We start from the raw sequence: 21,137 nt of genomic DNA, 5'->3' as shown, positions 1-21,137 counted from the left end.
CCTGCATTTGGCCTATATCCCTCCAAACCTTTCCCATTCATGTACGTATCCACATGTCTTTTAAATGGTATACCTGCATCCACCACTTCCTCTCTTAGTTTATTCCACAGATGAACCACTCCCTGTCTAAAAAAATTGCCCCTCATAACCTTTTTAAAAGTTTTTCCTCACACCTTAAAAGTATGCCCCCTAATTTTGAACTCTTCCAACACTAAGGAAAGGACCATTGTTATTCACCTTATCTGTGCCCGTCATGATTTTATAAACCTCTATCAGGCCACCCCTCAACCTCCTATGCTCCAGTGAAAAAAGTCTCAGCCTATCCAGCCTCTCTTCATAACTCACACCCTCCATTCCTGGTAACATCCTGGTAAATCTTTTTGGAACCCTCTCTAATTTAATAATATCCTTCCTATAGCTGAGTGACCAGAACTGCACACGGCACTCCAGAAGAGGCCTAACCAATATCCTGTACAACCTCATTTTGGAAATATATCACCGCTCCTTCAAAATCCTGGAAATCCCATCCTAACATCATTGTGGGTGTACCTATAGCATGTGGACTGCACTGGTTCAAGACGGCAGCTCACCACCATCTTCTCAAGGACAACTGGGAATGGACAATAAATGCTGGCCCAGATGGTGACATCCATGTCCCACAAACGAATAACAAAGAATCAGGGCATCACGTTATCAGTGTACCCACCATCTGCTTATCCACTCCCACTCTCACTGCTACTTTACAACTGGGGTCAGAGCTGAGAGGTGTTAGGTTGCCTACCCTTGCCAAATGGAGGTGCACTTTGCAACACCATTCTAATTTAACAGGAGGTGGGAGAGGTCACTGATAACTGTACAGACCAGCAGTGCCTCCACTTGGAATCCCCCGTGTCAAATGGAAACACCTTTTGTGCAGCTTTGCTTTGCTGAATCCACCCTTCCCCTTGCTGCTCACCATCCAGTTCAATCTGATCTCCATCCCCACCACGAGGGTCTGTCACCGTGCCTTAGTGAGATCCCAGACATAGCTGACTGCCCAGCTCCTTGCATGCATACAGTACTGGTAGTGGCCACTCTTCCTGATGGCATGCCGGTATGCTGGCCCCCAATTGGCCAGCTGCTGATTAAGGCAGCACCTGTAGCCTCATTAAATGACTGTTGCCCAAAATATAAAACTGGGGCAAGTTGGCTATGTGCAGCCAGCTCACCCCCAAAATTCACAGAGGCTTGAAATGATCCCACCCTTAGCCATATATTCCAGCCCCCTGGACCCTGAAGCTCTTCACAACTAAGTGTCCTCACAGGAGGTTAGACTCAGTGACTCATTGATGGAATTTGATAACAATTGTCATTGCACTCACAATTCCTCAGCGCAGGATACTTTTTTAAACAGAGCCCACTGAACGTGAAATCATATATTGTGTTATCATTTAGAGCCAGATCTTGCAGTAAGTATAACAGTGAGACTATTGGTACTCACTGTGGGGTAACAGGTGGGGAGTGTCTGAGGTCCATTCATCCCAGTTCGGTGCAGAGGTACACAGTTATTGCCTCCTTTCGGAGACAGACTTCATGGGTGGCATGGTAGCTCAGTGGTTAACACTGCTACCTCACAGCCCCAGGGACCTGGGTTCAATTCCAGCCTTGGGCAACTGTCTGTGTGGATATTCTCCCCATGTCTGTGTGGGTTTGCTCTGGTTTCCTCCCACAGTCAAAGATGTCCTGGGTTCTTCTATCATCGAGGTTGTGGAACCTGTTTAATGTCTAATTGCTTATCTTGACTGATGTGACAGGACCTGTAGAGCTTAGATCTGATCCATTGGTTGTGGGGTCACTTAGTGCTGTCTGTCACTTGCTGCTTTTTTTAAAAATTTATTCATGGGATGACAGCATTTATTGCCCATTCCTAATTGCCCAGAAGGCAGTCAAGAGTCAACCACATTGCTGTGGGCCTGGAGTCACATGTAGACCAGACCAGGTAAGGATGGCAGATTCCTTCCCTAAAGGGCATTAGTGAACCAGATGGGTTTTTCTGACAATTGACAATGGAATCACAGCCATCATTAGATTCTTAATTCCAGATATTTATTGAATTCAAATTCTACCATCAGCCATGGTGGGATTCGAACCTGGGTCCCCAGACCATTATCTGGGTCTCTGGATTAACAGTCCAGCGATAATACCACTGGGCCACTGCCTTCTCCTGTTTGGTATGCACGTAGTTCTGTTTTGGAACTTCATCAAGTTGACATTTTTCTGAAGACAGGTCCAGACCCGAAACGTCAGCTTTCTTACTCCTCTGATGATACCTGGCCTGTTGTGTTTATCCAGCTCCACACCTCGTTATCTCAGACTCCAGCATTGGCAGTTCCTACTGTCTCATTTAGAGGTATGCCTGGTGCTGCTCCTGGCATGCCTTCCTGCGCTCTTCATCAAAACATATAAAATATGTATTTTCATGAGATTATTATTAGAAATTAATGTCAATTCCTGATTCTGAAAACCCCTTTATTTCATTTCTGATAGATACTGCTCACTGTATGAACCATACAAATGCTTATTGTCCTTAGAAACAGACAATAAGATTGAAGCTACGATCAAGAAAGAGTTCAACCTGAGAATTTATACCAATGAGATTGAGAAACTCCAAACAATGGCTTCGGAACTCTCTTCTCTCCCAGTCCACATCCCATTGAACTTGCTACTGCTTGACGTCTCTGAGTTAAATCAGGTAGGTGTGTCACTTGTTTTGAAAGTCTTGTGGTAGTTATGTAGCAGAGTGAGACTGTGGTCCTATATTTCCACCAGGATTCACCCAATCCCCTAATGGCCTGTTTCTTTCAGGAGCCTCCAATCTCATCCTGGGATATTCTGAGCACATTCATACAGTTAACATTGTTAGCATTGAATGAGCTTGGTCAATCTGATGGTCCTTCGAATTGGGAAGTTGCTGCTCTTACTACAGTGGGAAAGCTAACCTGGGACATTTTAGGCTTATTCGCCATCTATTTATAGTTCCGAGTTATGAGAATCTGTTATTTGGGACAGAGCGACTTGACATTTGGACAAACATGAAATGATCAGAGAGAGAACACCGATTTGTAAAAGAGTGAACTATACCTGATAAATCTGGTTGAATATTTTGAGATGATTAGCACAGTCAAGACAGGAAGGTCTTGGATGGTAATTATAGAGATATCCAGAGTGCATTCCAGATGGTTTCACAATACACAACACATTGTTAAACGAAACTGAGTTAACACACAACAGAATATTAATACAAAACAGAATTAACACACAACAGAGTAATAACAAAAAACAAAGTTAACAAAAGACAGAGAGATAACAAAAACAGAGTTAACAAAAAACAGAGAGATAAACAAAACAGAGTTAGCACACAACAGAGAATTAGCACGAAAAGAGAGTTTATCCACAACAGAGATGTAGTGATTGTAATGAGATCAGCCAGGTGGATCCACAGAATATGAGTTCCCTGATTGAGGTTGTTAACCTGATCCAATCAGGGAGCCCTCGCTGACAGATATCAATAGGAGTCTCAGGGGTTCTGATCACTCTCGGAGCATGTTCTGAGCTAGCTGGATCAGTGTCCTGTGCTATGCACATGTAAATTAAGGGTGACTTGGTGATTGGATACCGGCCTCTTGTGGAATTGTTTCAAGAGAATTAACACAAAACAGAGTTAACACGTAACAGAGAATTGACAAAAATAGAGTTAACACAGAACAGAGGGTTAACACAGAAGAATGTTAAAAGAAGAGAGTTAACACAAAATAAAGAATTAAACATAAAATAGAATTAACACAAAACAGTTTAAACACAAAACGGAGAGTTAGCACTCAACAGAAAATTAACATAAAACAGACAGTTAACATCCTGGGAAAAAGACCTTGGCTATTCACCATATCCATGCCCCTCATGATTTTATAAACTCTATAAGGTCATCCCTCAGCCTCCAGTGCTCCAGGGAAAAAATAGCCCCAGCCTATTCAGCTTGTCCCTGTAGCTCAAACCCTCCAGTCCCGGCAACATCCTTGTAAATCTTTTCTGCTCCCTCTCAAGTTTAACAACATCCTTCCTATAGAAGGGTGACCAGAATTGTACACAGTATTCTAAGAGTGGTCTCACAATGTCCTGTACAGCCATAACATGACGTCCCAACTCCTATACTCAATGCACTGACCATTGAAGGCAAGTGTACCAAATGCCTTCTTCACCACCCTGTCTACCTGCAACTATGCACCTGCACCCCTAGGGTCTCTTTGTTTGAAAACACTTCCCAGGAACCTATCATTAAGTGTATACTGAGAAGTGGAGATCTGAAATTCTCAATAAGTTGTTGAGGCTGGTTTAACTGACATTAGTAAATAATGACTGGGTAAGTATACTAAAAATTACAGAATAGAGAGTGAAATCGTATTAAGATGCAGACCAGGCACAGTCCAATTCAATGGTGAAAAAGTTTAATTGCACGCAAATTTTGATCAAATTAACTATTTCTTCTACGAGGAATTTGTAATACATGTTGCTAAGAAAAAAATGATCCTACATGAGTAACAATTGTTAAAATAGTGGAAACTGTTACAACACTGAACTGCTGCCACTAGAACTCAAAGCAGAATAATTCTGGAAACACTGAACAGAGTGACAGGTAGCATTTACAGAGTCAGCCCTGCTGAACGTTTACTCTAGGTGGAGACTAGCTTTTGTTACTGATGGCTGACAGCCTCATTAACCAGGCCAATTATGGAGAAGTTAAGTGGAAATCAATGCTTTGCAATGCAGAATATACTTTCACATTTCAAAGTGTTATTTTATAACATGCTCCTCTTAAAAACTAATAAATATATATAAATGCCTTGTGAAAAGGACATGATCATTCATAATATTTTCTGAAAATGTGTGGTTTTTTCACAATTTACAATTAGAAGTATCACTACAGTCCTGAAAGGAATCTGCGCCTTGCTTTGTACATCGTTGTATAATGTGTCAAGAAGTACAATTTATCTTTCAGTTATTTTATCAGGGTGTTTTATGTAAATGTGTGCCTTGTATAAAAGAAATATAAGGTCATTGTGCATGTTGGTACCAACGACATAGGTAGGGAAAGGGATGAGGTTCCATAGAGAGAATATAGGAAACTAGGCAGGAGGTTAAAAAGTAGTTCTCAAGGGTAGTAATATCTGGACTACTACAGGTGCCACATGCTAGTGACAGTAGGAATAGGAGAATAGAGCAGATGAATGCATGGCTGAGGAGCTGGTGTGGAGGGCAAAGATTCACATTTTTGGACCATTGGGATCTCTTCAGGGGTAGAAATGACCTGAAAAGAGGGAGGGTTCCACCTGAATTGGAAGGGGACCAATATCCTTGTGGGGAAATTTGCTAGTGTTACTTTGGAGGCTTTAACTAGTAAAGGGGTGGGATCAAAGCGAAAGTGAGACAAAAGAAAAGGCTGAGGCTGGTACAGCAGATAAGGGGAAGAAGTCAAATCATCAAGGCAGACAAGACCTTGGCAGAGAATGAGGTAGGACTGACAATTTAAACTGCATTTACTTCAATGCAAGAGGCCTGACAGGTAAGGCAGGTGAACTTAGGGCACAGTTGAGACATGGAACTGGGATATCATAGCTATCATATAAATGTGCTCAGGGATGGACAGGACTGGCAGCTTAATGTTCCAGGGTATAGATGCTATAGCAAGGATAGAAAGGGGGGCAAGAGAGGAGGGATAACATTATGGCTGTACTAAGGGCAGATATTCCTGGGAGATTGTCCACTGAAGTTATTTAGATGGAACTGAGAAATAAGAAATGGATGATTGCCTTATTGAGATTTTACTATAGGCCCCCCAATAGTCAGCAGGAAATTGAGAAACAAATGTGTAAGGAGATTTCAGACATCTGTAAGAAAAATAGGGTTGTAATGGAAGGGGATTTTAACTTTCCAAATATAGACTGAGATTGTCATAGTGTTAAGGGCTTGGATGGGGAGGAATTTGTTAAGTGTGTACGAGGAAACTTTCTTATTCAGTATGTGGATGTGTCTACCAGAGAATGAGCAATACTCGGTCTTCTGTTGGGAAATAAAGCAGGTCAGTGGGGGAGCACTTTGGGGCAAGTGATTATAATTCTATTAGTTTTAAAATAGTTATGGAAAAGGATGGAACTGATCAAAAAATTTAAGTTATAAATTGGAGTAAAGCCAATTTTGAAGGTATTAGACAGGAACTTTCAAAAGTTGGTTGAGAGAGGCTATTCGCAGGTAAAGGGATGGTTGGAAAGTAAGAAGCCTTTCAGAAAGAGATAGTGAGAGTTCAGAGACAGCATGTTCCTGTTAGTGTGAGGGGCAAGACTAGTAGGTGTAGTTAATGCTGGATGACCAGAGAAATTGAGGCTGTGGTCAAGAAGAAGATGGAGGCATCTGTCAGGAATAGTCAGCTGGGATCATATGAATCCCTAGAGGAATGTAAGGGCAGTAGGAGTATATTTAAGGGAAAAGTCAGGAGGACACAAAGGGGACATGAGATAGCTTTGACAAATAGAGTTATGTAGAATCTGAAGAGATTCTATAAATATATTAAGGGCAAAAGAGTAACTAGGGAGAAAATAGGGCTCCTTAAAGATCAATGTGGCCGTCTGTGTGTGGAACCAAAGGAGATGGGTGAGATAGAAAATGAATATTTTGCCATCAATATTTACTGTCGAGAAGGACTTGGAAGCTAGGGAACTTGGGGAATAAATAGTAATGTCTTGAAAAGTGTCCACATTACAGAAGAGTGCTGGATGTCTTAAAGTGCATAGAGGTAGATACATCCACGGGACGTGATTAGTTATTTCTTAGAACTTTGTGGGAAGCTAGGGAAGAGATTTATGGGCCTATTGCTGCGATATTTGTATTATCAATAGCCATGGGTATGGTGCTGGAAGACTGGAGATTCACTAATTTGGTGCCATTATTTAAGAAAGGCTGTAAGAAAAAGCCAGGAAACTATAGTTCAGTGAGCCTTACTTCAGTGGTGGATAAGTTGTTGGAGGGGATTCTGAGGGATGGGATTTACATGTACTTGGAAAGGCAAGGACTGATTAGGGATTGTCAGCATGGCTATGTGCGTGGGAAATTGTGCCTCACTAACTTGATTGAGTTTTTTGAAGATGTGACCAAGAAGATTGATGAAGGCAGAGCGGTAGACATTGTCTATATGGACTTCAGCAAAATGTTCAACAAGGTTCCACGTGGTAGACTGGTTAGAAAGGTTAGGCCACATGGGAGGTAGCCAATTGGATACAAAATTGGCTTAAAGGTAGCAGACAGAGGGTGGTGGTGGAGGGTTGTTTTTCAGACTGAAGGCCACAAGGATCCACTATTTTTTGTCATTTATAAAAATGATTTGCATGTGAATATAGGAGATATGGTTAGTAAGTTTGCTGATGATACCAAAATAGATGGTGTAGTGGACAGTGAAGAAGATTATCTCAGAGTACAATAGAACCTTGATCAGATGGGCCACTGGGCTAAGGAGTGGCAGACAAAGGTGAGGTGTTGCGTTTTGGTAAGGCAAACCAGGACAGGACTTATACAATTAATGGTAGGGCCCTGGGCAGTGTTGCCAGACAAAGAGACCTTGGGGTGCAGGTGCATCGTTCCTCAAAAGTGGAGTTGCAGGTAGACAGGGTAGTGAAGAACTTGAAGAAATAAACAAAGCCGTACATTTGTCAGTTCTAGTGAACACCTCAAACACTTTACAGTCAACAAAATGGTCACTGTTGGAATATAGGAAATTTGGCAGCTTTTTGCACACAGCAAGCTCCCACTAACTGCAAGCATAATGAATAGACTGCTCTTATTCCCATGTTTCTCTAACTCCAGCCAATGGGAATCCACCAGCATAGCTGAACCACTCCAGCGGGAGAGGGCATGCAATTGTGTGATTATTATAACAGAATACGATTGGATTCTTTACAAGTAAGGTCAGGAGAATTTAGAGTGGAGGGCAGGGAAAGGGCTGAGAAACTAAACAGTTACTTTGTGTATACCTTCACAAAATAAGATGCAGGTAATGTCCCAGAAGTGACCAAGGAAATTGTGGAAATGAGGAATTGAATGAAATGAAGATTGGTAATGAGGAATTAGTTTAAAATTTACCTGGATTGAGGTTGATAAATTCTCTGGAGTAGATGGGATTCAGTACGGAGTGATGAAGGAGGTGGGCATGGAGAAAGTTGATGCTTTTCAAAAGTCTGTAAGGTCTGGAAAGGTTTCTGCCAGCTGTAGTTGCAAATGGTACTCCACTACTTAAAAAGGGAGAGAAAGAGAGAGAAAGTGGAGAACAACAGAACTGTCAGTTTGACATCAATAGGAGGGACAATGTTAGGGTCTATTTTAAAGGATGTGATAACTGGACATTTAGAAAAGAATGGCAGAATAGGTAGAGTCAATATGGATTTATGAAGAGGAAATCATGCTTGACAAGCCTGTTGAAGTTTTTTGAGGATAATACCTGTAGCATACAAAAAGAAGAACCAATGAATTTGATGTATTTGGATTTTTGAATGGCTTTTGGTAAGCTCCCACACAGTGGACTAGTAAATAAAATTATTGCACGTGGGACTAGGGGTTAATAAACCTGTATGGATCGAGAATTGGTCAATAGACAAAAAGCAGAGAGTAGGAATTAACAAGTCAACAGGATGGCCGGCTTTGAATAATGGGGTCAGTGTAAGGTCCACGACTGTTCGTAGTCAGTATCAGTGGGTGTGGGGACCAAGTGTTGTATTTCCGAATTTACTGATGACACCAAACTGGCTGGGAATGTAAAATGTGAAGAGAGTGTAAGGATGCTCCAAGAGGACTTGGACAATCCAGGTGAATGGACTCAAACATGGCAGATGGAATATAATGTGAAGAAATGTGACGTTCTCCACTTTGTTCGAAAAACCCCCCAGAAACGGAATATTTCTTAAATACTGAGAGCTTAGGAAGTGTAGGTGTCCAAAAGGATCTCGGTCGTCTAGTTCTTGAGTCACCAAAAGCTAGCATGCAGTTGCAATAATCACTAGGGAAGGCAAATGGTATGTTGTCTTTTATTGCAGTGAGATTTCAGTATGGTAGTAAAGATAGATTCCTGCATTGTATAGAGCCTTGGTGAGACCGTAGCTGGAGTATTATGTGCAGTTTTAGTCTCCTTAGCTAAGGAAAGATTCACTTGTCATTAGAGGGAGTGCAACAGAAGTTCACCAAACTAAACTCTGCAGCAGTAGAATTGTCTTATGAGGAGAGATTGAGAATACTGGGTTGATAACCTTTAGAGTTTTGACAAATGAGGGGTGACTGTATTAAGTCTTATAAGATTCCTAAGTAGATAGTTTCGCCTACCTAGTGTCTCTAACACCAGGAGACATAATCTCAGGATAAGGGGCAGGCCACTCAGGACAGAAGATGGTGAATCTTTGGAATTCTGTGCCCTGGATGCCTGTGAAAGCTCAAACATTGAGTATGGTAGAGACTCTTCTGGATGCTAATGACATTTAAGGAATATAGAGATAGTGGGGAAAATGGCATTGAGGTAGATGATCAGCCATAGTCTAGTTGTTTGGTGGAACAGGCTCAATGGGCTGAATGATCTTCTCCTGTTCCTGTATTGAAGTTTCTAGTAGCTTCTATGCATCCCAAATTAGCATGTCTATGTGGAGGAGGTGAGACTGAGGGAATGGGACTCCTTCCTAAGTGAGGGTCTGACCTTTGGAAAAGTGCAGATGGGACCAACGGTGGCTTGAGAATTAGCCCCATGGAGGGCAGAGAACAACATACTTCAAAATGTTTTACATAACTTCCAAATCAGGAGGGTGATAGTTAACTGCTTTCCACAAGGGATACCTAAAAAACTTAAACAGAGTATCCTACTTCCAGACTGACACCTTTTGCTTGTGTTCCTGTGTCTTGCAGGAACAGATCAGGGTGAGTTGATGTAAGCTACACTCTTTGAAGCTCCCGAACTTCAGTGGCCTCAGCATTAGAATTCCAAGATCTGACAGATCTGTGAGACCTTTGTCTACAATGTCAGTCTGCAGTAGTTGGGAGATATACACCGCATGGCATTGCCACTTATGCAAGGTGTGTGCTGTGCACTTGCACCAGCCTTTCACAACCATCATTGCCTTTAAGTAGATGAAGACCACATGTAGAAAATACAGAGGAAAAATTACTTCAATTGTCTTAAAATTGATTACACTAATTATAAACGGCAGAGAAAGAAAGGAGGAAAGAACATGAAAATTGGTGGAGTTGTTGATAGTGAAGACAGTTGTCAAAGAATACAGCAGGATAGAGATCAACTGGAAAACTGGGCAGAGAAATGGCAGGATGGGACTTAACCTGGACAAGTGTGAGGTGATGCATTTTGGGAGGTCAAATGCAAGGGGAAAGTATACAGTAAATGGCAAGACTCTTAGGAGCACTGATATGCAAAGAGGGTGCAAGCCCATAGCTCCCTGAAAGTGGCAACACAAATGGATAAGGTGGTAAAGAAGGCATATGGCATGCTTGCCTTTGTCAATCAGGGCATTGAGTATAAAAGTTGGCAAGTCATGTCAACTGTATAAGATTTTAGTTTGGCCACATTCGGAGTACTGTGTGCAGTTCTGTTTGCCACACTATAGGAAGGACATGGAGGCTTTGGAGTGGGTGCAAAAGAGGTTTACCAGGATATTGCCGGGATTGCAGTGTATTGGTTATAAGGAGAAGCTGGACAAACTTGGATTGTTTTCACTGGAGCACCAAAGGCTGAGGGATGACCTGACAGAAATATATAAATTATGAGAGGCATGGAGAGTGTGGATTGTCAGAGCCTTTTTGCCAGGCTGGAAATGTCAAATACGAGGGAATAACAAAGTGTGGAGCTGGAGGAACACAGCAGGCCAGGCAGCAGCAGAGGAGCTGGAAAGGTGACTTTGCGGGTTGGGACCCTTCTTCAGAAATTTCTGAATGATATCATGGTGGGCACAGATATGGTGGGCTGAAGGGCCTGTTCCTGTACTGTACTGTTCTACATTTCTATGTATCTATGTCTTTGAAGTGATTCCAGCAGAGTGTTTTTTTTGCCTTAGGTATTTAAACAATTACTTTGTAATCAAAACTTAAACATTGCTAAATGGAGATGCAAAAACAAAGTTTTTTACCTTGTCCTCATCAGGCCTAGGGCAGATTTGAAAAAGGAACCCAAATTTACACAGCATTAATGAGGATTCTCATTGGATGGGCCATCACTGGCATGGAGGATCAGCAAGAACAGTTAACAGTCAATTATAGATCTCAAACCAGGAGGGTAAACTCTGATTGGTCAGGTTGTTGCCATGGGAATGCAGCGGAGATTGACAGTCTCCATGACCCCTTTTTGTTCCATTGATAAAGACACAATTTGATTTGATTTATTATTTCTGTCACATGTACCGAAGTACAGTGAAATGTGTTGTCTTGCATGCTTTACAGGCAGATCGGACTATACAAGTGCATCAGGGTAGCAGACCAGAGTGCAGGATGAGGTGTCACAGCAGCTGAGAAGGTGCAAAGGGAGATCAATATTAACATTAAAGAGGTCCATTCAAAAGTCTGTAATTAAGAAGGCAAATGGAATATTGTCCTTCATTGCTAGAGGGCTGGAGTTTAAACATAGGGAGGTTATGCTGCATCCATATAGGGTGCTGGTGAGGCCCCACCTGGAGTAGTGTGTATAGTTTTGGTCTCCTTACTTCAGAAAGGACGTACTGGCACTGAAGAATGTGCAGAGGAGGTTCACTAGGTTGATTCCGGAGTTGAGAGGGTTGGCTTATGAGGAGAGATTGAGTAGACTGTGACCATACTGTTTGGAATTTGGAAGAATGAGGGGCGATCTTACGGAAACACATAAAATTATGAAGTTAGGATTGAAGCAGGAAGGTTGTTTCCATTGGCAGGTGAAACTAGAACTAGGGGGTGTAGCCTCAAAATAAGGGGGAACAGATTTAGGATTTGAGTTGAGGAGGAACTTCTTCCGCCAAAGGGTTGTGAATCTGTGGAATTCCCTCCCCAGTGAAGCGGTTGAGGCTACCTTGTTGAATGTTTTTAAGGCAAAGATAGATGGATTTTTGAACAGCAAAGGAATTAAGGGTTATGGTGAGTGAGTGGGTAAGTGGAGTTGAGTCCATGAAAAGATCAGCCACGATCTTATTAAATGGCGGAGCAGGCTCGAGGTGTTAGATGGCCTACTCCTGCTCCTATTTCTTATGTTCTTATGTCTGACAATGGGTGGAAGAAGCTATTCCTGAATCTATTTGTAAGTGTATACAAACTTTTATATCTTCTGCCCAATGGAAGAGGGTGGAAGAGAGTATAACTGTGGTGGGAGGGGTCTTCGATCATGTTGGTTCTTTTCTAAAGACAGCGGAGGCTGGTTTGGGTGATGGACTGGTCTGTGTTTACAACTCTCTGTAGTTTCTCGTGGCCCAGGAAAGAGCAGTCACTGTACCAGGCTGTGGTGTATCCAGACAGGATGCTTTCTATGATGCATGTGTAAAAAATTGTAAGAGTCTTTTGGGACATGCTGAATTTCCTTAGCCTTCTGAGGAAGTAGAGGGGTTGCTGTGCTTTCTTGACTGTAGCGATAACGTGGACAGATTGTTGGTGATCGTTACTCCCAGGAACTTGATGTTCTCAACCACCTCCACCTCAGCACCATTCATACAGAGAGGGGTGTGTCCTCCAGTCTGCTTCCTGAAGGTCAAAAATCACACGACACCAGGTTATAGTCCAACAGGTTTATTTGAAAACACAAGCTTTCAGAACCTCGCTCCTTCTTCAGGTGTCAGTGAGAGAGGAGGCATCAGACACAGAATTTATAGGCCGAAGGTCAGAGGATCATAGAACTGATGCGATTATATTGAACAAACTAAGATGGCTGTTAAATATTTTGTCAGTTCGAAAGGATTAATGTACAAATTCCAGAATTTCTTTCAAGTCACTGCCTTGACATAACTAAATGTTTTATCAGTTCCCTCGGTATACCAGAGGTGACATCCCAGGTCAGACAATGTATTTTAGATGTGAGGCCTTGTTTAGAATCTGACTGTGTATCAACTTGGAGTCAGACTGGTTTTATTTCCAAAGTAGGAATTTATAAAATATGACATTGACTGTCTACAAATTGTGTGCTTTTTGAACAAAATAGAACATACCTGCAACAGATCTGCAAATGCAAATTCACCCTGTAGATTTATATGTGCGTGTGTGCGTGTGTGTGTGAGTGTGTTTGAGTGTGTGTGTGTTTATGTGGGGGAGAGAGAGTATGTGTGTGTGTGTGTGTGTGTTTGTGTGAGTGCGTGCGTGAGAGAGAGAGAGAGTGTGTGTGCGTGTGTGTATTGTGTGTGCGTGCACGCGTGCATGTGTGTGTGTGTGTGCGTGTGTCTGTACTTGAGAGAGTGAGCATGTGAGTGTGTGCGTCTGAGTGTGAGTGTTTGTGTGTGTGAGAGTGTGAATGAGAGCAGGTCTGTGTGAGTGTGTCAGTATGAGTGTGTGAGTGTGTTTGTGCGTGTGTGTGAGGGAGAGAGAGAGAGAATGTGTGTGTGTGTGTGTGTGTGTGTGTACTTGAGAGGGTGAGCATGTGAGTGTGTGTATGAGAGAGTGTCTGTGTGAGTGTGTGAGTATGTGTGTGTGAGTGTGTTTGTGTGAGAGAATGTATATGTATGTGTGTATGTGTGAGGGTGTTTAGCGTGGTGGGGTCACCTGTATGCGACATGAACCCAAAATCCCAGCCGAGGCCGTCCTCAACCTTCCTGAAGTCAATGAGCAGCTCCTTCCTTTTTCAGACATTGGTAGAGAGATTGTTGTCCTTACACCGTGCTGCTAAGCACGCCAATTCCTTTCTGTACTCAATTGGGTAGGGATGTGCTGTTGCCCGTGATTCTGTTCAACTTTACTTTGTAGTCCATTATGTCGTGTAAGCCTTGCCACAAACAGTGAGTGTCCATGTGGTTAGTCTGGGTTTTAAGCCTAGTTAGGCATTGCCTCTTGGCAGTCCTGATGGCCTGGTGAAGATCGTGTCTGGATTTCTTGTACAGGTCAGGATTTCCTGACTTGAATACCTCAGACCTGGATTTCAGTCAGGAGTGGATCTCCTGGTTCATCCATGGTTTCCAGTTGGGGAATCTTCAGATTAACTTCTTCAGCATGCAGTCATCTACACACTGACTAAGATGTCTGTAATGGTAGTTGCAATTTATGTACCAATTCCTTTTACCTACATTCCATTGAGAAAAAAAATTCTCGAGGAGAAACATGATACATACATGGTTAACTAAGGAAGCTATCGATGGTATGAAATTTAAAATAAAGGACATGGGATGCAGCAAAGGTTAATTGTAGGCCAGAAGATTTGAGACATGTTCCCAACCAGCAATGGATGACTGAAAAGAAAGCTGAAAAATAACCATTAAAGGTGAAAGTTAAATTTGACAAGTCTCTTCAACCTTTTTGCCTTCATCTCAGGGTCTGGAAAGAAATAGTTGCAAAGATGATGGATACATTGATTGTAATCTTTCATCATTCCCTATGTTCTGGCAAGTTCTTAGCAGGTTGGAAAACAATTTATGTAACACCCCTAGAGACAGAAAGCAGGAATCAGTTAGGTGAGTTAGCTTAATGTCTGTCATTAGAAACATGCTGGAATTCCTTATTAAGCAAACAGTAGTTTGACATTTAGAAAATCATGATCCAGTCCAGCAGGGTTTGTGGTGTTGAATACAATATATTATCAAAGATTGGCTAACTAACAAGATATAGAGAGAGGCGATAAATGGGTTATTTCAGATTGGTAAATAATAACAAGTGAGATATCTCAGACCTCAGCCGTTCATGATCTATATTGACGACTGGGATGAAAAGACTAACATGTTTGTTGTCAGCATTGTTGATGATAAACAGATGGGAAGGCAAGTTGCAAGGCATATACAAAGTGTCTGAAAAGACAGGTAAAGTAAGTGAGTAAAGATTTAAGTGGCTCAGTGGTTAGCACTGCTGCCTCACAGTGCCAGGGACCTGGGTTCAATTCCAGCATTGGGTAACTGTCTGTGTAGTATTTCAAAATTTCCCCATGTCTGTGTGGGTTTCCTCCCACAGTCCAAAGATGTGCAGGTTAGGTGGATTGGCCATGCTAAATTTTCTGTAGTGTCTGGGAATGTGCAGGCTAGGTGGATGAGCCATGGGATATGCAGAGGTTACAGGGATGCTTTTTGGAGGGGTCAGTGTGGACTCAATGGGCTGAATTGCCTGCTTTCACACTGCAGGGATTCTGTAATTCTAGGTGGGTTATAATATGGGAAAATGTTAAGTTGCCCAGTTTGGGAGAAAGGGTAGGAAAACAGAGGGCAGAATCTTATTGAGATCTGAATGACGTGGACTATGGTAAGATGTGTGGTAGAATGAGGCAACAAAGTCTAACGAGGCCTATCTTGAAGTTGGGATCATCTTGCTCCATGTTTGATGTTTTTCACAAGTATTGTGTACTGACATTCTCCCTGGGTAGCAGTGAGATGCCAACTGCTGGTCATTATTGATTGTTAAATACCTTGTTAACACCACAACTCACCTCCTTATTAGCTACACTCCCATTATAGCAGACACCGTGATAAAGCTCAACAGAGGGAAAACTTGACAAGCGAACCAGAGTGAGCCCCTTTCAGATTTAACTCACCTCTTGGTCTGAATGACCTCCATGTTGTACTTGGAACACCAACATCTCAGGACGTGCTCCATGGGCACTAGTCACACATACTCCACATCCAGACATTGGAACCTGACAACCTCTAAAAACCCTCATGACACATCTCTAATTCACTTACAGGACAGTTCTGCCCTTCCAAGCTGCATCTCAGGCTGCACCAGCAATTACCATGGTAACTCTACAGAAAGGACTCTGTGCTCAGGGGGACACATCCAGCTCATGGACTCACTCTTCACTCACTGTCAGTGCTCACTCACTCTGAGCCTGACTGGATAATCACAGCATCCCTGCCTAGCCTCACCATTTTGTACTTTCCCCCCACAGCCAGAGATACCAGGTTCGCATTCCTGCTTTCTTATACCAGCTGTTTAGTGCAGGCACAAAGCCAGGGAACTTGTCACAGTTGGCAGCAAGCCTCAGTCAAGTCTAGGGGGATAGTGTTCATTCAGGGATTCCCAGCCAGGGATGGTCTCCGATACCAGTCAAGGGGTTTGGACACGCTCGCCGAGCTGATTCGTTAGTTTGCAGACGTTTCATTACCCTGCTGGGTAACATCATCAGTGCAGCCTCCAATGAATTAATGACGCACACAACTGGCTCCACAGATATGACAGGGAAATTACACACCAAAAAACCCTATTCATAGATGCAACCAACCTAGAGTGGACAACAGACTTAGAAAGAGCCATTAATATCAGTCAACAAATAACAAGAACCAAAAAAAGACAGATCCTACGAGAAAAACTAGCCAAACTAGCCCACCAAAATGACAACCAAAGATCAGACACATGGATAAGAAACCTCTCAGACAGCACAGTAACAGTCACAGAGAAAGCTGTTCTAATATGTGGACTCAACTACAACCACAAAGATGCTAGCAAGACAGAATTCCTAGCCACACTAGAATCCACATTGAAGACCAACAGCATCAATGAGGAAACACAACAAGCCATAAGACAGACAGTGATCCCGACACTGACCAGAAGGAGTGAACTTCACACTCTCAACACATCAGAAAGGAAGGCCCTAGAAGGACTGAAGAAAGACAAAAACATCACAACCCTACCAGCGGACAAAGGGCACATGACAGTAATACTAAACAAACAGGACCACCTCACTAAAGCACAGATGCTACTAGCAAACACGAATACATACCGGCAAGTGCAAATAGACCCGGCACTGCAACTGGGTAATAAAATAATCAACACACTAAAAAGACTGAAACAGACCAGACAAATCAACAAAGCTGACTACCTAGGGACAAATACCCCCCAGTTCTACGGCCTCCCGAAGGTACAGAAACCGGAAGTACCCCTCAGACCCATAGTCTCCCTCCCAGGCACACCTACACATAGATTAGTCAACGAGTTACAATGAAGACTGAAGCACCTCGTGAGCAAGTCACCCCACTCAATCCACTCAGCCCAGGTGTTCCTCAAATCCATCAAAGACATAAGAATAGACAAGGATGAGACTATGTGTCCTTTGACGTTACTGCCCTATTCACATCGATCGATATGCCACTGGCAAGAGAAACACGAGCAACACTTCTAAAGGAACAAGACCCGAGTGACACCATCTCCACAGACAACATGCTAAACCTACTGGACCTATGCCTCACGACCCACTTTACCTTTAATGGCCACATCTATGAACAAATCAACGGGACGCCCATGGGGTCACCGATCTCTCGACTAATAGCAGAAGCGGTGATGCAGAGACTTGAAAGTATGGCCCTTCCGCTCATCGAACCGAAACTATGAATCCAATATGTGGATGACACCTTTGTCATCATCAAATGGACTAAACTGGAGGAGACACATCAACTTTTAAACAACACTCTCACTGGCATCAAATTCACCAGGGAAGAAGAAAAGAACGAACAGCTCCCATTCCTGGATGTCATGGTTGAACATAGGGCCAACGAGAATTTCTGACAAAGGTACACAGAAAGGCCACACACACGGATCAAATCCTGAATTTCAGCAGTAACCACCCCAACACCCACAAATGAAGTTGCATGAAAACACTATTTAAACAAGCGACAACACACTGCAGCAACATGGAACTACACCAAAACGAAGAAGAAAATACCTCTACCAAGTATTTAAGGACAACGGATACCCAAACAGCTGGATTCAACGATGCCTGTCACACAAACAACAACTGGAAGGCACACTATGCCCCGACACACTAGTCACGTTACCATACATCAAGAACATATCCAAACTGCCCACAAGACTCCTACGACCATTGGGCATCAGAATAGCACACAAACCTATGTCAACCCTACGCCAACTGCTAACTCGAACCAAAGACCTCTTACCCCTATGGACAGAACCAACGTAATACACAAAATTCCATGCAAGGACTAGGACAAACATTACATTAGACAGATGGGAAGAAAACTGGCCACCAGAGTACATGAACACCAACTAGCAACAAAAAGACACGACCAATACTTACTCATCTCCATACACACAGACAAGGAGAAGCACCAGTTTGATTTGGACAACATCAGGATCCTAGGACAGGCCAAACAGAGACAAACACGGGAACTCCTAGAGGCTTGGTTCTCCACCAAGAAGGTCATCAATAAACACGTAGAATTGGACCCTATACATACATCACTGTGAAGAAAAACCGGAAATGAGGTAATCAACTCCAATAGACCCCAGAGTTTAAATAGCAGGCGGGAAAACACAACAGCGCTTCATCAGAGGCTGCTCTGATGATGTTACACAGCAGGGTAATGAAACATCTGCGAACTAACGAACCAACTCAGTGAGCGAACCAACAGCAGTATCCACAACCCGAGCTACAAATCTACTCAAGAACCTTGGGCTTGGACACGGTCAACCACTCAGGGTAGTACAGCCAGGATCCTCTCCCCATCCATCTTGACTCTTTCTGCCGTATTGTGGATTCCCTTCCTCCGGCAATAAGAGAGAGGCAGGGGTTACAGGAGACGATAGGGAGTGGCACAGCTACTACTGTTGGTGCAGGTGGGGAGGTGTCCCGAGTGAGTGAGTTGATAGCTCAGAGGGCCTGAGGGCTAGTGGTGCAGAGGGTTTGGATGGAATGGGGGTGAAAGAGGGGAAGATGCTGTAGTTAATAATGAGAGTAGTAGAGCATGAGCCTTGGTACATTAGCTTTGGTGGGGGTAGTCACAGAGGGAGGGTAAGTTTTTGGTGAGAAGGTGGTGGCACTCAGACTGGCAGAGTGGGGAAGGTCATTGACCTTCTTTTAAAAAGCTCTAGGCATTCCCCCAGATAGTTGAGACTACCCTGACCGGGGTGGCAACCTCAGACCAGGGCAGGAATTGGTCTGGTAACATGTCCTCCATTGCTGTTCCTGAGGGACGGGGCAAGTCTTACATCTTTCACAATCATGTCCAGAACTGTGCTGCAAAATGGGGCACCGACTCCCCACCCTGTATGCCATATCTTGGGCAGACATCAGGAACTGTGCAGGGCAGCTCCAGACTGGCAATGCTTCCAAGTACACCACAAAATTTTTACGATGGTGTGGGCACAAGGAATGTTAGTTGAACTCTGGGCTATCTGCTGAGCGGCACATTGTTACAGGAATATGTCTGTTACAGTGGGGTTTAAATGGAATGAGCTGCCAGAGAAAGTGGTAGAGGCGAGCACAATTGCATTATTTAAAGGACATTTGGACAAGTACATGGATGGGAATGGTTTAGAGGAATATGGAACTAGTTCAGTTAAGGTAGCCTGGTCAGCATGGTTGAGTTGGGCCAAAGGATCTGTTTCTGTGCTGTATGAATCATTGCTGGGATAGGCATGGTCTAGCTCCCCACAACTTGCATGAGGTCAAAGCAGTTTCTCAAGGATACATGATCCACAGCTCCTCAGAAGAGTTATGACTGTATGCAGGAACCTTTTGATAGATGAGGTCAAAAGATCCCACTCACATTCCCCTTGCTAACCCATGCCCCCTACCTGCACCCAGTGGCTCCTCATATCCTCTATGTCATTTCACCTCCATGCCCATTCACCCAGAACTCCCTTTGGACAAAAAAAAACCCTGGACCAACAATAGCATCCTTAAACAACAGCCATTCATAACTACTGCAGCAAAAAGCTGCTGTTACCACAACCCTATAAATATGTCAGCTATTTAAAGTATCAATAGCAGAAACTATAAGCACATGATGCTTTTATTTTGTGTAAATAAACACTAAGCTGGTGTCAAAATAGATCCCAGAGAAAAAAAGACTGTAAACCTATTGATGAAGCAGTTTCTCCTTTCTGTGCATCTTTGTGAACAAACTATTGGACTTCTGTACCCTCAGCCAACCTTCAATATGCATTCAACAGCTGCATTGATATAGCACCTTTATTGTTCACAGCTGCCTTGCATGAGCATTATCAAGCAGATATTCGGTGAAAGAGGTAAGATGGTGGCAGGGTAAGTTGCTCCATTCGGAGCACCACTCTGCTCGCCTGTTCTCTTTCACTTTCTTTCTTTGGCCTTCCTTTTTTTTCCCTCCCTTCTTCGCTCTCCCTCTGCAGTAAATCTATCCCGCCCACCACCCATTTTAACTGCCTACATTAGGCTTTGGGAAGGAGCTGGGTCACGAGGGGGAACCAGGTGAGAGGGGGCCGGTGAGGTAGTGATGAGAGGGGGCCGGTGAGGTAGTGGTGAGAGGGGGCCGGTGAGGTGGTGGCTGTGAAATGGGGCGGATGAGGTAGTGGGGGTGAGAGGGGGCTGGTAAGGTAATTGGGGGTGAGAGGGGGCCGGTGAGGTAGTGGGGAGAGGGGGGGGCGGTGGGAGAGTGGGGGTGAGAGGGGGGCGGTGAGGTAATGGGGGTGAGATGGGGCCGGTGAGGTAATGGGGGTGAGAGGGGGCTGCTGAGGTAGTGGGGGTGAGATGGGGCCGGTGAGGTAGTGGGAGTGAGAGGGGGCCTGTGAGGTAGAGGTGGTGAGAGAGGGCTGGTGAGGTAGTCGGGGTGAGAGGGGGCCGGTGAGGGATTGTGGGTGAGAGGGGGCCGGTGAGGTAGTGGTGAGAGGGGGCCGGTGAGGCAGTGGGGATGAGAGGGAACCGGTGAGGTAGAGGTGGTGAGATGGGGCCAGTGAGGTAGTGGGAATAAGAGGGGGCCGGTGAGGTAGTTCGGGTGAGAGGGGGCCGGTGAGGCAGTTCAGGTGAGAGGGGGCTGGTGAGGTAGTGGGGGTGAGATGGGGCCGGTGAGGTAGTGGTGTTGAGATGGGGCCGGTGAGGTAGTGAGGGTGAGTTGGGGCCGGTGAGGTAGTTCGGGTGAGAGGGGGCCGGTGAGGCAGTTCGGATGAGATGGGGTTGGTGAGGTAGTGGGGGTGAGATGGGGCCGGTGAGGTAGTGGGGGTGA

At 44.0% G+C, this 21,137-nt stretch overlaps 1 protein-coding gene across 2 annotated transcripts in view; it reads left to right on the top strand.

The window, feature by feature from the left end:
• The window catches only part of LOC109934535 (dynein axonemal heavy chain 3-like), a 429,003-nt gene that overhangs the window by 149,696 nt on the left and 258,170 nt on the right, over positions 1–21,137 (top strand). For both annotated transcript variants that reach the window (XR_007264478.1, XM_048610380.1), the window contains exon 15: positions 2,527–2,731. Coding sequence is in view for 1 of the 2 variants with exons in the window: in XM_048610380.1 (XP_048466337.1) it covers positions 2,527–2,731 (205 nt within the window). In the remaining variant the exon portion in view is untranslated. The remainder of the gene's footprint in view (positions 1–2,526; positions 2,732–21,137) is intronic.

The sequence above is a fragment of the Rhincodon typus genome, chromosome 22 (genome assembly GCF_021869965.1).
Source record: "Rhincodon typus isolate 14 chromosome 22, sRhiTyp1.1, whole genome shotgun sequence".
Classification (NCBI taxonomy): domain Eukaryota; kingdom Metazoa; phylum Chordata; class Chondrichthyes; order Orectolobiformes; family Rhincodontidae; genus Rhincodon; species Rhincodon typus.
Note: the sequence above shows the minus strand (reverse complement) of the source record. Positions and strands in the feature narration are given on the sequence as shown.